Source organism: Camponotus vicinus, unplaced genomic scaffold (assembly GCF_025532165.1).
Source record: "Camponotus vicinus isolate PSW18456_S1 unplaced genomic scaffold, iyCamVici1.0 SCAF_13, whole genome shotgun sequence".
NCBI lineage: Eukaryota > Metazoa > Arthropoda > Insecta > Hymenoptera > Formicidae > Camponotus > Camponotus vicinus.
The window spans coordinates 4,429,063-4,446,783 of record NW_028141949.1 but is presented as its reverse complement, the minus strand read 5'-3'; the positions used below and the strand labels follow the sequence as shown (position 1 = coordinate 4,446,783).

At 36.4% G+C, this 17,721-nt stretch overlaps 1 protein-coding gene across 7 annotated transcripts in view; it reads right to left on the bottom strand.

The window, feature by feature from the left end:
• Mitf (transcription factor Mitf) overlaps positions 1 to 17,721 on the bottom strand; it is a 99,277-nt gene that overhangs the window by 15,724 nt on the left and 65,832 nt on the right. For all 7 annotated transcript variants that reach the window (XR_014436522.1, XM_083087625.1, XM_083087623.1 and 4 more), the window contains 2 exons: positions 9,289 to 9,478; positions 4,397 to 4,472 (listed from right to left, as the gene is read on the bottom strand). Coding sequence is in view for 6 of the 7 variants with exons in the window: in XM_083087625.1 (XP_082943751.1) it covers positions 4,397 to 4,472; positions 9,289 to 9,478 (266 nt within the window). In the remaining variant the exon portion in view is untranslated. The remainder of the gene's footprint in view (positions 1 to 4,396; positions 4,473 to 9,288; positions 9,479 to 17,721) is intronic.

Sequence of the window (17,721 nt, the reverse complement as noted above, 5' to 3'; positions counted from 1 at the left end):
GCGAATTTGTGGCTATGCGGGTTCGTGTACGTTAAACTGAGCTCGCAATCTGCGTTTCCGCAAATATGCCTACCGTACAACGAATTCTACATTTTATTAATTCCCTACATTATGTAAGGGAGAAAGTGCGTATGCTTTTTCGTGGTTGTCAAATTCATTGTGTACGGAGTTTGAGGATTCAACGAGAGTTCTGCCAACATTTTCAAGTTCACTCTTGAGAGTTAATATTCCGAGCCGTCGCATCTTTTAGCAAAACAACTTGTGTTTCGCCAACTTTCACTACCGAATATAACCAAATCTTTCATTTAATTAAAATTACCTTTTAATCGAGAAATTTTAACGCGGAAAATTTACACGCAAGCTTTGTATGTGTTTTCGAATGTAGCATAATTTAATTTTTACTTCGTGCGTGAATGTAATCTCTATTTCGAACAAAGATTTAATTAAACGCATATTGAAAGTGCATTTATTTGAAATAAATAGCTAAAGATCCATTTAAAACACTACGTCATGCAAACTGACACAGATCCAATTACCGTTTCATTATAATTAACAAGAGCAGGCGTCCGAATTATTGAACATTCCGCGCTTCAACAGAAACGCGTCATGATGCATTTCAGGCCTCGCGCGTGGTTTTCGTACTTGTACACGGCATCGGGAACAAGTTTGCACGGCAAACAATAAACAGGCATGCGTGTATCGACGTTTCTCCTTCGCTAATGAGCAACGACGTAAGGAGAACGCGGATGAAGAGGGATTTGGGGTATTTCGCGAGAAAACGAGGACGATTCGCCGAAATTCAAGCGGAACAAACGGGGACATTCGAGCGAAAACGGGGTAAGGAACGGGAGGAGAAATCTGTGTCGTGTTTGCCGGTGTCTTTAGAATCCGAGCTGTATTTCGTTATCATCAGTGCGCTATCGCGCAGTTTACTCGCGTTCCCCTTAATATCCTTCTCGACCAAAGCCGAAACTGAAACCTTGAGGAAGAAACACGTTCCTAGAGCATGTCGAGACGCCCGCAAGAGCTTCTAATGTCAGTACTCTCATTCTCTTATCGCATACGATCGCGATTAGCTGATTTTTATCAAGCGTAATTTCGACAAAATTAAATCTCTTTGCAAAAAATACATCTGCTTTTTTATGTATAAATAAATAAATGTAAAAATTTAATAAATTACTAATTTTTATCATGCATAAAAGAGAGAGAAAAATTTATCTTAATTAAGATAGATCCCTTACACTGTGCGTGTTATAATTTTATAAATATTTAAAATATTTACTGCATTATTTTTATTCAAATGAAACATACTTATCTAAAATCGTGCCTGATTCATATGAAATAATCTATGACGAGTGAACCATATCCGCTTGCATATAGAAAATGCAATATGATTCCAATGTGGTTGACAATTCCGTTTTTTTATCACGCGATAGAAGGCAAAGTGTTATCGTGCATTTGCGATTGTCTTATCGATGAAATGAGCGTCATTAGATAAAAAGTAACGCTACGAGAATCGAGGGCATATATGTACTCTGTGCTAGAGTACTATCGCGTAGACCAGTGCTGGGATTTACTTGCAACTTTTGGCCAGATTTCTTAGCTTACGCCTACTGTTCCCCTCTTACCGCTTGCGCCGCTCGTAACTAAGGAGCGCTCAGGAACGTGCGCGTTACAAATGTAATGTGGCAATCTATCTAAGTTCTCTTTATTGTTTATTAATAATACAAATAATTATTATATTATTAATTACGTATATGTTCTGTAACAATTTAAAATATTTGTGTTTTGAGACGTAATTACAATAAAGAGAACTTAGATAGATAGATTGCCACATTACATTTGTGACGCGCACGTTTCTGAGCGCTCCTTACTTACGAGCGGTGCGAGCGGTAAGAGGGGAACAGTAGGCGTAAGCTAAGAAATCTGGCCGAAAGTTGCAAGTAAATCCCAGCACTGGCGTAGACAATGCATGTACCGAATGTTATCGCACGCGACAAACCGAAAAATCGATCAAGAAATTTAAAGTGCACGTTAAATGCAATTCCAGAGGAACATTGAAATGAGTATAAATTATCGCTGACAAACATGATTGGAGTAAAGCCGCATTAATTCAACTCTCATCTCGTCAGCTTCAAATATTGGAAGGATAAGGAGGAAGAAATTCGAGACGTGGAACACATTAATCCCACGCGTGCTCTCGTTATCGCGTCTATCGGTGACGTGTCGAAAAATATGACGGGAATATGACGGCAGATAAAGAATGCACGCCTGCCTGCACGCTTCTCCTTCATCGAACACAGATAATATAAATTATGATGCCGTAAATCAATAATTATTAACGATAAATGTTATACCCGCTTTGCGACATATCAAGACTAGAGCGATGTTAAAAATGATATCGTGACATAAAATGCATCAAGAATGATATTAAACTAAAGAATTTTCTCTCAATAAAAGTCAGTTTTATCAATGCTCGAAAGCTTTTCAAATTCTTTGCTTTCCTCTAAATCTTACAATTAATAGTAAAATTAAAGATATAAAGCATGATGTAGTTAATTATACTCTCTAATAAAACGCAATATAATAATTTAAATTATGAGAAAAGTTTTCCATGATTAAAGTTGTCATCTTTTTTTGATATTATTAATTAAAATATCAAGATGAATTTGTTTTTATTCGCCGCATAAGGTTTTCTTATCATCCAGTAAAACCGGTTGTTACTCGCGACCCTAATTCGTTTAGGTTTTCCCGTGGTTTTTCAAGGATCGTTATTCAAAGAAACGCGCATGAGAAAAGAGGACGTCGAACACGAAAGAGGGAGTTTTTAAGTTCACCGGATGTTGACACAGATAAATGGGTCGATCGTTGGACTGATAAATGAACGACGGACTTGTTCGGCTATTCTATGCAAAAGGATCGTTCATTAGTACGTACATCGTGTGTCGAAGAAGTTTCGGTGTTGAAGATTTGTGTCAGGGATCACATCCGAAATAGGTCAGACGCGGAGCGCATATCATCGAGATTCCAAAAAAAAAAAAAAAAAAAATGATGGCAAAGAAAACAGACGTCTCGTTTCATTAACTGGCATATTATACATAATTGAGAATTATTGACTCGAAATAATTTGCATCATGTTATGTATATGCGTGTGATAGACTTTTCTGTTTGAAATTTATTTAATTTAGTAGCATCGCGATGAAGCAAAAATTTATAATTCTGAATTTTTCAAGGATTTATCAATTAAATTTTTCAAGGATTTATCAATTAAATTTATTATAAAATAATTGCACTTATAATTCCATTTATCGATTGTATTGCATATTATAATTGATATCATGTAATAATCATTAAAAGTAAACAAAATGTGTTACTAATGAAAATGTGTTACCAAGTTTAAAAGACTGAAGTTTTTACAGCTGTATAAATGACTCTAAACATTGAACGATATAGATAAGACTTTTTACGATACTAGTTCGGTATAACGGTGGATATAATTAAACACATTGTATAATCGTACATTAAGACTTATCTTTTATCACCACGCTATTTCAATATAAAAGAAATTAAAAATATTGCGATTATATGTAGTATATTACTAAACGTTAAAAAACGTTAAAATATATTTATTATGATTTATTTCCTATGATATCAAAAGGGATATACGCAATTTAAAGCATAAATATACCTCGAAATAGAATCATTTTATAATTGACATATTTTTTTTAAATTAACATGTAAATAAAAAGCTCTGTTTTATAATTATGTTTCCTAAATCTAAATATCAAAATATGAAGAAAAAAAATTTTCCAGAGTTAAAAAATAAAAGGTATGTGTTGCCAGAAAAATTAATTTTATAAATTAGTTTATTTAGAACTGGAAAAGAATATATGAGCGTGATAAAAGGTACGATAAAATGTGTACAGTGTAAACAAACTCGGCTCTTTTCCAATCTCTTCCTCCCCGTATTTCCGATTTGTGGTGTTATTTTTCCTTCGCATTTACCTTCATTCACCGGGTCGAAGGAAGTGTTGCGCTTTGACGGCAGGAAGGACGGGAAACAAAGCTGAGATAGAGGAAGGAAGAGCGAGCGGCCGTGAAGAGCCAGCGGAAGGAAAGCAGAGGGAAGAAGAGAGCGGGAAGGGGCGAAGAATGGACTTCCGGTCCAGATGAGATGAAAGCCTCTCGTCTCGAGCACCTGACCTGGACTAACTCGTCGTAAAGGGTCACGAACAGGAAATAATGGTCCATGGGGAATGTGCAAAGAGTAAAGTGAAGAATAAGAGAACTGCGAAGAAAGAGAAATGGCGATGAGAGGAGGGTGAAAGGGGCGAACGTGCGACAAGGAGGAAGCGAAGGAAAGAGAAGAAACGGAAGAAAAGAAATTCGTACTCACGGGTCATTGGTCTTGGGCAGGAGGGTGCCGAGCTCCTTGATCCTGTCGTTGATGTTGAAGCGCCGCCGTCGCTCGACTGAAAACGGAAATTGCGCACATCAATCATGGCTCGCTCGCGACAGATGCGATAGATAGATCGCGTCGTTTGTTAATTCGCCCGCTAATCGCACGACTGAATCGATGCGCGAGAACGGTTCGTCCTCCAATGTTTTTTTTTTCGCCAGAATGTTTAGTTCCCAGACTTGTCTGTCTCGACTGTTAAAAGAACTTTCTTCATTCCTATAGTTAAAGGACTAACCTTATGGTTACTTAAAAAATAAATACAAAAATATTCCAGATATTAATCAATAATCGATAAATAATTCTTACGATTATAAATCAGAATCATGTGTGTATTTTTTTATAATATTGCTATAAAATTATTTTTAATAAATATGTCAAATATTTGAGAAATTTCTACGCAATCTCTCCGTGGAAACAAAAATAGATCTAGATTCTTATATTATCTTTGGAATAATAAAATTTTTTCACGGAGTATGAATAATATTTCTTCCCTTTTTTCGATTATATTTCTGAGAGAGGAAAAAGGTAAAAATATATTCATCTATATATTATATTATATTATATATTATATATTATATATATATATTGTTTTTATATTATTATTATATATTAAGTATATTATATATTTCCTTAGACGCTCAATCTCGTCTACATTCTATACTCGCGGGCTATTATTTTTCTTGAGGTTACAACTATTTGACACGATTGGAAGCAAACGTGATATCCCTCGATCGTTCAATCCCAATAAACTATATCGACGTCATCTTGAACGCGAACGCGAATTGTGAAGGGTCGAGCCATCTCCAGTATCGTCGTCTCGTATCGAAGTTATTGGGCAGGAAAGCATATCGCGCTTTCCGGAGGATATAGCGTATCTCCCTTGCGGAAAAGACTGCGAACCAAATCACCCTATCGTTGGCACATGACCCCTGTACCCGATCGATTATTCCGGCCAGGTATCTCTCCAACGAAGAGGTCAGGCTTGGTTCCCTACCTATCTTTCACGTGCGTCTCTGATATCACGATCATCTCGATGATAAGCCACGATCGGAAAAATAAATTCATCGAAATGCGAATTGGACAGAAACAACACTCCACTATTCGTTACCGTGAATAACGGAAGCGAAATATTATGTCGACTAATTGATAAAGATAAAAAATACAGAGCAAGTGATTAATTCTCTTTCACTTTGATCTGTTTTCGATAACATCTCTTTATCATCATTATTAATCGAGTTTAAACGCAATAAGAATCGCAAGCTGGATACGAAAGTTAATGGCAGAAGAAACAGATAAAATATTTTGTTCCTAATAAATCATAAAATTTGATAAAAAAATGAATCAGCCTTTTATTTGATAATAACATGTATTAAATAAACAAAAAAATTAATTTTCAAGAAGCACACAAGCTTATAATATTTATCTTTTTCATGTCTTTATTCCAGAATAAAATATATTACTAGAGACAATAACAAAAAAATTACTTAAATTATTCGAAGTATATGGAAAATTACATTAAAAATGTGAGATTATCGAAATCGAATTTCGATTTTTAAAACAAAAAAAAAACAAAGAAGATATGTTATATTAAGAAACATTTCTCCAAAATAAAATTTTTAAGATGCGAGGGAATACTCTGATTCCGTAGAAGTCGAATGTAGTTGAAGGAAAATCGGTTCCAAATAAGATCTACGTCACTTCTGAAACACTTCAAAGTGCATCACAGGTCTACGTCATATGCCAAACAAAATTCTACAAATTGCTGATTCATATTGTAGAGACAAATATTTGTAAACAGCGCGATAGGACGGTTATAAAGGCCATAAAAGATGAGATACGATCGAGGAGATGTCGCACGAGGAGATGAAGAGCAGCCTTGAAAACTTTGAGGAAGCTGTAACTTCCTCTCTCGAACTCGATTCGCTCCGAGAGAGAAAGAGAAAGACAGAAACGAAGAGAACACGAGAAGCAAAGGAACGACGAAGAAAGGGATGGACGTAGACGGGAAGGGCGAGAAGGAACTTCCTCTGATCTCGCTGATTAGATTACGATGGTTAATTTAGAGTAGGGTGAGGCACAGGCTGGAAAGTCGATGAAGCTGGGGAGAGGACAAACGACGGAAATCGAAGCTACCTGATTCTGTCGAGAAGATGCGCGAACCTATGCTTTTCGCTTGGAATCAAGAGGTACGCCTTCCTAATCGACGACGACGAGTCTCATCAATCAGCAAACCCCGGTTTCCGGTGGGAAGAAATTATCCGAGATACGAGTAAAGATTAGGGAGAAGCGTTTCGTCGAGTTGGCTTTGGGTTTCTCAACGAAAGGGAATGCGAAATTGCCCTTTAATTCCAGTTCGCAATACAAATGCATTACGTCTAAAGGAATAATTTACCTTTTATGTTGAAAATAAAGCTCCTGAATTATTTTATATGTATTTCAGTTTTTATATATTCCTATTAAACTTGCATAAAAATTTTATCACATTTAATTCGCAAAAAGATTTGCGAACTTTGCGAATATAAAGCATAAAATGGGAACGAGACCGTTTGATCACATTTTCTGAATGGAGTAAATTAGGGGAAGAGACATAATTAACAGGATTAAACAAATTAGGAAAAAGGAAGGCACATTCGCAAATAGACTCACGTTGCATGCAAATCGATAAAAGCGTGTAAAAAGACAAGTCGCAGTCTCGCCGATAAGCTTCTCTTTCATCCTTCGCACGTAGAACACCGTGCAATCGATAATGCACCAGGCGAAGATGCACAATAGTAGTCAATAAGTGGCGAGACAAAGAAAGAGCGAATCAGGGACGCGCGACTATTTTTACAGAATTCCTACTTCATTTCCTATATTTCCGCGTAATTCACGCCCGTTATTTCACCATTCTCTTTTACAAATTCGATTCCGCCTCTTTCGTATCCACCGACCTTTCATTATGCTCGCGATTGTTTTCGGAAAATTGGATGCTCCAATTCTTCCCAATGCAGTCCATGCCCGATTTCCGCTTGTTTCATTCGTGAGCATCGTGCCATTTTTTGCAATTTTAGCGATGCTTTAATCACGAGAATCAACGGTTGAAGGAACGTCTCATGAGAAAATCGCATAAAGTATATTAAAGAAAAAGTACATTAAAGAATATGTCATCAAATGATTCAAGTTTGTGATTATTAAAATTCTATTATATTAATTATATGAATAATATTATTTTGCGTCGTTATGTTATGTCATACGAATACATTTCTGACTCACACTTTTACACTTTTTGAGAACGAGACACGAGAATTCGATTAACTGCGCGCGATGCGTTAAGGTTGCCTATATTTTCGGAATTATATTTACAAATATCAGCATGTAATAAAAACTATTCAAATTTGTGCACATATTTACGAGCGGAAATTCATAAAAATTCACGCATATGTAGCAAAGTTTTATTGCACTGCGGTGGGAAGCGCGAAGTGAAATAATTGAAGCTCACTGATTACTCGGTCAAATTCACGGGATTGTCGCGAATCACACGAACACAAATGCGCAATTCGGCGCGTAACACATATTGCATAGTAAAACAGAAAACCAGCGCTTAACAAAAGCGTGGTATCGTTCGAATGTCGCCGCCCGAAAATTATTTATTCGTTTCTTACACGCGTCATGTGGAGATTAATTCATTTAGTGATTTTAATGAGATCTTTTATAGCAGCGTTTCTATTGATTTTTAACGTTCAATTCATAGAAAATTATCGTAACATGCATCATACAAATGCACTTATGAACTTGATAAAGAAATTATTTAATAAATATAGATAATTATTTAATAAATAATTAAAATGCATTTTTGTGGTTTATAATTTAATATTTTTTTCAAGGACTCTTAATTGCATGTTTAATGAGATAAAAATTTTAAATTATCAAATTTTAAAAAAATTAACAGATAATATAATACAGAAAAAAATATAGATATTATTTAAATAATTAAAATCGTGACAATACTATACTCGGAATATTATTCCATTTGTATCAAGAATAATTTAAAACCAATAAAAATTTTCTTTTTAAATTTTTATTATTCATACAAACACCATGAACGTACGAGGTTATATTTGATTCGTCCACGTTGTTTGCGTTAACAGATAACCGACAGATGCTACTTTAATTGACTGCATTCGCGATAATAATAAACGACCGATATAGGGATGACATTTTTCCATTATCATTTAAATAGGCCGTTTATGCTGCGGCCATACTGTGTTGACATAAGTACGTATAATGTAGTAAACGTCGGCAACAATGACGATAACGTGGCATCGCCGATTGCTACCATTGAGGTGTAAATTGCACGGTGGCGCTTATCAATTATTTCTACACGGATAAACAGAATTTGCTTACAGCCTATCGATCGAGCGACATTCAAAGCGGCTGTACCAAGAGAAGCAAGATTAAAACATCAGCCTTATTACGAAAGCCACGTGTCTGAGACACAAAATAGAATTCCAGCACGTAATTTTGAATCCGCCACATGACGTAATCTGTAGTCGTGAGCGTGAATAAATTCTCTCTAGTGTACCATAAAACGGACGACAATCTGTCGCAGATACATTTGCAACAGTTGCTTCAACAAAACTTGATAAGCTATACGAAAAGTTCTATAATTCATTGCTTGGATATGTTATTAACGCAGAAAATTTCCCATACAAGAGATTTAATTTTTCATGGAATAATATTTATATTATCATTCATAATTGAATAAAATTTAATTTAATAAATATCAGAACGCGCGCACAATTAGATACGTCATCGTAAAAATTTAATCAGAGAATCAATTATCAACTTACTCATATTGTGATTGTCCTTTTTCTGTCGATCCTTGGCGAGGGCATGTATTTCTGCTTCCGTGAGCAAGAGAGGTTCTGGCTTAATTTGAAGTTCCGGTATATTCGTGAGACTTCCGGCTTGACCGTCCTTCAATCCGTCACCCAAGGAGCCAGCCTCGAACGACAGTATGTCGTCCAGGAGGTCCTCAGCCTGCAATCACATAAAAAAAACATATCATCATAGATAACATTAATTTGCGCGAAATTACACTGTAAAATAGTACATCGTGCGGATTTTATAATTTTTTTAATAATTAAAAAAATATCACTACGTATTGTCACATAAAATATGTAAATTAATATATGAAATATCAAAACCGCATTAAAAAAATTAAATTCACTACCGATATATAATAAAAATACCAGAGTGATCGTCAAGAGACCGATATGATTTATCATTATTCCATATTCTACGAGATCTCAAGGACTATCGTTGATAGAAAAAAAATTACATTATGCAATCTATGCAAAACGACGCGCTTTTTACAAGCGTACGGTGATAAAGCGAACTCGTCGTCACCCTCGACAACATTACCAAGACTCGCTCGATGGTTAATGCAATTTTTCCCTGGGACGGGAATCTTACGATCGACGCAAATGATCGTTCTTCCCCGAGGAGGAGAGGAAGGAAGCGCGACGTCGAAGGAGGAAGAAATTCACAAAAGGCGCAAGGAAACCCGGAACGAGAGGTGTGCGCGTCGTTAATAATTCCTGAGAGCGCGATCGACGTCGTTCGCTAAATCACCCTTTCAAGCCCTAAAGACTCGTTGTCTTCGGTGCGCAAAGCTCTCCGCACGATATATCGACCGTAATGTTATTCACGGGCTTCCCGATAAAATGATTCACGCGTCGACGTGGCCGTCGTCTCCGTCGCGAGATCGGACTCGTTCCCTTTCACTCTCTCTTTTTTTTCTCTTTTCCCACCGGGAGTATTTATTCATTGTTCCTTCCTTCCACGTTCATTCCATTCCGCACGCAATAATATTTCGTCTTAAAAATGTCGATAAGTAATCGTTCGTCGTCGGACATGATACGGATTTAAGTGCCAAGTATTGCTCGGTCGCTCGATGAAACGAAAGAGGACATGATTCATAGCGATAAATCTTGATCGATACAGCGGAAAGAACGGCAGTTCTTTTCATGCCATTATCTAAAACGTATCTCGTTATAAATTAAAGATCGTATGTAGCGTTATACTGATTTCTGCGATAAGAATAAAGTGCAAGATGTGCGAAAGTATAAAAATTGAATACAATGTTTTTCCTCATGATGACTGATAGTATTGGTGAAATTTTCATTTTTTCCCCAACTAATTAAATAATAAATTATAAAAAATTACTAATTTTTTATTTCTTAAATTATACCAAATATATTAAATAATAAATGTATTAAATTAAATAATAAATTATAAAAAATTATTAATTTTTTATCTCTTACATTATATCAAATATATTTATAAAAAAATATTTAAATATAATTTCACAAAATATCAAAAGAATCATTATTCCTTAGAATTTTTATACAAAAATATAAAAGACAGTTTTAATGAATTATTCTGATTTTTAGACTCCAAATGGTTTTACATAGCAGAGAATAAATATTTCCCAGAAAACATTGTCTCTGAAACTGTGAAAAAATTAAGGGTTGCGACTATTTTACGGGTCGTTGCAGGTCTGTGAGATGCACAAGTCTCGAAACGAACGCATCGCAAGTGCATCGCGACTGTTGATGCACAGCATATACGTGTATGATGTTACGTAAACTTTACGTAAACAATAATAAGCGAGCTCTGTGTGCCGACCTGCGGAACAACGTTTCGACGCCGACTGTTGCCGGCGACCGACAAGAGATGAATCGAGTTACACATGCTTCTCGGTTCGCCGGACGCGCTTTGACGCGAGCGAATCGACAAAAGCCATGCGCCATGCCTGCGAGCGAGAAACACGATAATTGTATAATAGCTCAAACGTACTGGCGGATGTACTGGATATTCCGAAAGCCGCGCATCTTTTCCACGCGATTAAAAGACATTAAAATTCAAACTAATTATAAGTAAGGCAATTTCCAAAAAGCATCCGTTTTTAAACAATCAAAAAATTAATGTCAAATTGGAATCATTATCAAATAGAATCTTAATAATATTTTTAATTACAAGAATATTGAGATGTTTAATGTGATTAGAAATTAAGGCATAATTGTATATGGAAAAAATAGCGCGTAAATAAAAATCGGAGAAATAAAACCGAGTTACATTTAATCATTAAAAATTATGCAATCACAATTTTGCTGACCCAAGTTATATCGGTACGAGAATAATAACGAAACGCTTGCAAGGAATGTGCATGTCGAGAAAGAGGCAATTTCGAAACGCGATGGCAAGGATGAATGGTGCGGACGCGAAGATGAGAAGCGGGTAGATGGATGACAGAGACAACATTGATCGCCGCTGTGGTCAATGAAACTGATGCGCGTCGAAAGCGAAGACGTGATCGGTGAAGGGACTATAACGTATGGTGTATACGATACGCGATCAAAGTGAATTGCTCTTGCAATACGAGCGCTCGAGATAATAATATACGCGCAAACGTTCGCAATTTAACTCCGAATAGGTATTTTTACCACGAGATCCTTTTAACGTAAATACGTGCGCGAGATAATTAAAATTAGTTTTTCATGGAAAGATTAATTAATATAAAAAAAATACTTCAACACAGGGATAGCATTTTAATATCTTTAATGTACGCGTAAAAAAAAAAAAAAAAAAAATATATATATATATACATTTTCTCTCTTTAAATTTGTATTGTAATATATCACTTTTAAGTCTTCCATAGCCATCTCTGTTACATAATTTTTTTTACGATGCAAAACGCGTATTAAAGTTTTACTATTCCACGTTGTATCGCGTATAATCCTGTTGCGAATCGCATCCAACAAAATGCAGTTGAAAATTCGGCATAGAAATGATCTGTAATAGATATCCCAGTTGATATTAACCGATGATAAAGCCGGCTGTATCGGGCAGCGTTTTATTTCGGGGTTCCTGTGTCGATTTTGTGAATTATGCACGCAATTCTCATAAACGCAATTGGCAAAGGCCCGCCGCTCGTTAAGCGCGAAAAAAAAGCGCGCGCTACACCTCGTTAAACGTCACCCGGTCGTTAATGGACAGCCGTTTCGCCGCTCTCGCACACCGTATATATAACGTTGTATGTAACGTAAACGAATCGTCTTTAAAGAGCCGCGTTACGGTTGAAACAGCCTTGGCCGTAGAAACGCGAATGGCTCCGTTCTCGATTATCGAATGCGTGACGTTAAACAGAAGTTCGTTAATTAGGTACGTTAAATACGATAAAATGAATTACGATCGATTTTTCTGTCACATCAACGAGAAACAATTTTTACATATCAATTGTATTGCACTGTTGTAGATTTATCTGTAATTTATTCGATGGTTTTTAATTATTGTGTACAATTTTTAAATTAATCATTGCACATGTTTAGTTTTAATTATATATGATTAGACCTGTTTAAGGAAGTCTTTTAACTTGAATTTCTCTCGATCGCATCCAAATTTTCGTTTAATTGTGAAATTGTACATCACTACGCTATTACTCCGAAAGAAAAAACAGTAATAGATAATATCGGTTAAATATAATGATACGACCACGCCCGCGAACTAGAATTATCAACAAATCATTCAGCAAGCGAAGCGAATTACAACGACAGGAAACAATTGCGTCTGCGATTGCATAACGAACGAAGATTATAATTGCATACAATTAAGTACCGCAAGCATGCGAGATAATGTTAGAATGACTTTAATTAATTCCGGTCGCGTAAGACGTCCGATCGTACACACGGCAAGAAATCGCGACGAGATGCAGTCCTTGTTCCGTTATATTCATCTGCATCCATACTACTTATCCAGCTTTGGGACAGGGAAGAGGTTTAACGAAATTAGAATGACGTTAATAATCATGAATGGTATTAGGTATGCTTGGATTATGAACTTGTTAAAATATTTAAATGAATAAAATAAAAAATAAAAATAATTTAAATAAAATTTAAATAAAATTTAAATAAAAATAAATTATAAATGACAGCAAAACAAATTATAGATAACAATGAAAACCGTATATGTAGCAATATACGGTGAAATAAATCGTGATTTTTAAACTCGCTCGCGTTTATCGCAGATGTTTGATCGAACGTACAGCAACTAACGAATCTCTATAAGCAGAAAAATAAAAAACGCTCATTTTTCCTTGCCTCCCGCATTTCATAAAATGTGCGTACTCCCATCTATGTAAATGAAAACACTTTTTATATGCATGTTGTACGTTATATACGTGTAACGGCGGTGTTATGCAAATTCATATACGCGGCACGTTCGGTAACCATTATTCATACCCCTCCACGCTTCAGAAAACGAGTTTATGGTTCGTCAAGGCGCCCGTATTCAATAGAATTCCGCATTAATGACTCCCTCGGAAAAATTCGTATCAATATGGATGCGCCGCACCGTGTGTGATGTAAAGAATTAATATCGCGTTAAGTAATAGCCCGGACACCTGCTGCATTAATGTCATCGATGTCATTAATGTCATCCGATATGAGAAATAAAATTTTTCTTGTCGCAATCAATGATGCTTGACCATTACCATTGAAAGATACATTTATATAAAAGTCGATAGATTTCTAATTCCATCTCTTTGATAATATTAAAGTTCATTCTTTTGTAAGTGAAAACTGTAATCGCGTTGTTAAATCATAACATTTTGGAATTTCAACAATTTAATCTATCGACATGTAATACGTGTTGAATTTAATTACGTCAGACTGAAACAGATTTCATAACAGATTTGTGTAACAGTGCATCCGTATAATTACACACGTGTTTATTTTACATTAATATTTATCTCGATAATAACAATACATGTCGCTCGCACAGCGCGAACGATGCAATAATTTTCACCGCAGTTTTTGACAACGTACTTGTCAATGCGCGACTACATGTGTATAATTAAACAATTTTCACACCATGCCGATCAGCGATGCGACATAGTAATGCGCTCATTAGTATCACTTACATACGTCACGTACGTGACGCAGCATCATTATCGCGAAGCGCAGTCTCTCCACGTTGACACCTACTTCTCTACATTAACGATTCGGATTATCGATCGATCGATCGGCTAACAAATTATTCTAACGACAGAAAAGAAAATATTCAAACATGATCATATATTTTGTCTGAAATGCAATTAAATCCGCAAAAATTCAATAATATTGCTTATTAGTTTTCCTTATCGCGATTTTTATCATCGTAGAATTTTATCGAATTACAAATCATTCGCACGTACGATTCGCAGAAAAAATCGAAAAATGGAAAAGATCGCGATGTGAGATCGATGTACTTGATTCTGACGTTTCCTGCGCGCTCGATTACATACCTGGCAATGAGTTTTAATGATAACAGCATTGTTCGTCGCGATAAAACCGAGGGAACTGCCGTGATCCGCGTACGCGGAAGTACACGTAATCAATACGATCGGAAAATTGAATATTTATCGCTCTCTCGTGTATGTGTGTACGTGTTCCGGTACGCGTGTTAACTATTACGCACTCTTTTCCGGTTGTATAGCGCGATATCATCACGAATCGCGAGGTAAACACAGGAAATACACTCATTAAGACGCGCACGCAAATTTTTGCCTTTGCATATCCTTCGCTTTAATAAAGTTATAACATATTCTATTTCAAATGGATCATATGAAAGCATGGCTCTTTAGTGATGTTGTCATAATTTAAACAACTTGGCACGTGAATACCTGGCCACTTTCAAAAGCCACGTGCGTTACATTACGCCGAAATAATTGTAAGCTTAAAAATAAACAAAAATAAGCGTAACTAATATTTTTATTTTAGCGTAATATACTTTTAATTAAAAATATTTCAACTTTAATATTTTATCTTCTGCAAAAGAGATAGACTCCAGAATTTAGAAACAATTTTTACACTCGATGTATCGAATATACTGTGAACAGCCAACGTGTTTATTTCGACATTGTGTAAAGCGTTACATCATTCAATATTACTTTGAATCCATTGTGTTAAACTAGAGAGAGCATAAATCTGTGTCAAGCCGAAGCGCTAAGCGCTTAATGACACATGTATAATGCACGATGAAAATTTCACTCAGCAAATCGTAATCAGCGCTCATTGGTGTGTAACATTAAGTAATAAGCGACGAGTCACGTTGGCAATGAACAATACACAATATTCGACGCCCACGACGAATTGGCAGCTGCATTGGCAAGGCCGCAGTCACTATAATTACATCTCCGTGAAATGCATTTCTTCTCTCCGTTTGCGACGTCTCGCCTTCAAGCGGGGGGTTTTGAATTCTCGGGGGCGTTTCTGAAATATTGCAACGCATTAGCGGCACGCGATACCTCGATTTCGCGCATCTCCGAGTAACGCAGGTGCATGGATAAACAACTGGATGGAGCCCTTAAGGCGCGAGTGAAAACGCGTTATCCTTCGAAATGTGCCTCGCGTTTACCGAATCACACTTTTCACAATCCATTCTTTCTTTCTCCTTTAAACGAACACGTTAGAAAAATAAATGTTAAAAGTGTTTTAAAAGAACGAACGAATACCTGGATAAAATAGTATTTTACGTGCATGTGCTTTTCAAAGAAAATTTACAAAGTATCTAATGTGTGTAAAATCCAGCCATTTTGCAGTGTTTTTACGTTCTCTATAAAGAGAAAAATGTGTTATAAGCCGCTATAAATTTTTGTTTTACCGACTTACGCCGCTATTTCCTCAGAAATACGCCTGCATCAGGATATTGTCTAAATTTTTAAAGCCACTAGCAGGACAGAATTACAACGATGGCAGGACTACTATCTCACATAGGCATCTTAAAATATAGTGATGACGGTATCAAAAACGAGGCATAACGCTGACCTTTATTACGAAATAAGGGCCGGTAAGGTTTCCCGTGATAAGGCAATACAGTGAACGATATTTCATCCCGTAGCAACAACAGTTAGTATACCCGTCAAGTATATCTTTTTTCCTCTGTTGCGGTCGTAAAAATCCGCTCGTTTCGACGTTCGATGCGATTTCGAGATGAAAACGAGCGCGGGGCATAAAAGTTACTCCTTACTTTATCTCAGCATAATTTTACATAACCAAGCCGGCGGTTATGTTAAATAAGATAGACGGTGGTCGCGTTATGCGTGACCTTGGAGTTGAGCGGCATATCAGTAAGGTTAACATTGCAAATTAGGAGCATTCCCGGTTATCTACACTGCCTCCAAGATGGATACGCGCCAACGACCGGCCTCCCCCGCATCTGGATTTATCTCGCAAGATCGTCTCGTCCGCATTCCGTAATGCGTCTTTTGTCGAAATCAAGGCACGTGACGACAGGATTTAATATTAACGCAGAAATTTTAAAGAATAAAAAAACAGGATAATATCGGCTTGGTAGGGAAATATCTTAATCTTGTTATCGGATATAATCAAGATTTTTTTGGTGTATTCATATCGTAAAATTTTTGAATAAAATTCAGCGTATGGTAAAAAATAAGAATAGAAAATTTTTATGCTACTCTAAGATTTCTTCGTGACGGACGGGGCCGTGCGCTCTCGAATTATGAGAGGTGCAACGTGAGAAATGCGTCGAAATTTACTAGTCATCAATCTTGGAGCACAATATGTTAGTGCGATACATTTCACTATGTCCGGCGTAATATTACCCCGGTTCGTCGCTATCGAATCGATTCCGCGTAATTTCCATAATCCGTCATCGTCATCGTCAAAGCGCCTTCTTCAGCCATAAATGCTCGCGTTAATTCCGAATATCAATCGCGCAGCCACGTTACATCAACGTTACGGGAGCGCGTTACCGCACGGGCTCGTATAAGCACGCAGATAGACGGTATCAGCAAGATTGCCGGTACAAATGTGGAAACATTACCGGCTATCTGTGCTCCTTCGCGCGGCGGGAACATTATACCGTTCGCACTTTCAGGAATCTACCGCTTTGATTAATCTCCGCCGTATATTTCCTCGCACGATATTACGACATCGCCGTTGCAAGCATCTCGTATTTCGCCGCTACACCACTTACTTTATACTTATTCTCCTTGGCACTCTGCATTGTTATTCGGATATTTTTATCTCTGCTTATGGAATTATGAAAATTTTATTCATTATAAAGTATTACGAGGAATGCTTAGCAATTTATTATTGCATGTAACATATTGTTGAGTAAAAACAAGGATATAAATAGAATTGCCGCGATTAGAAATTTATTAAGGAGATTTTAAAAGTCATTACTGGTGCTTCTAGAAATATTGCAAAACTATATAATGA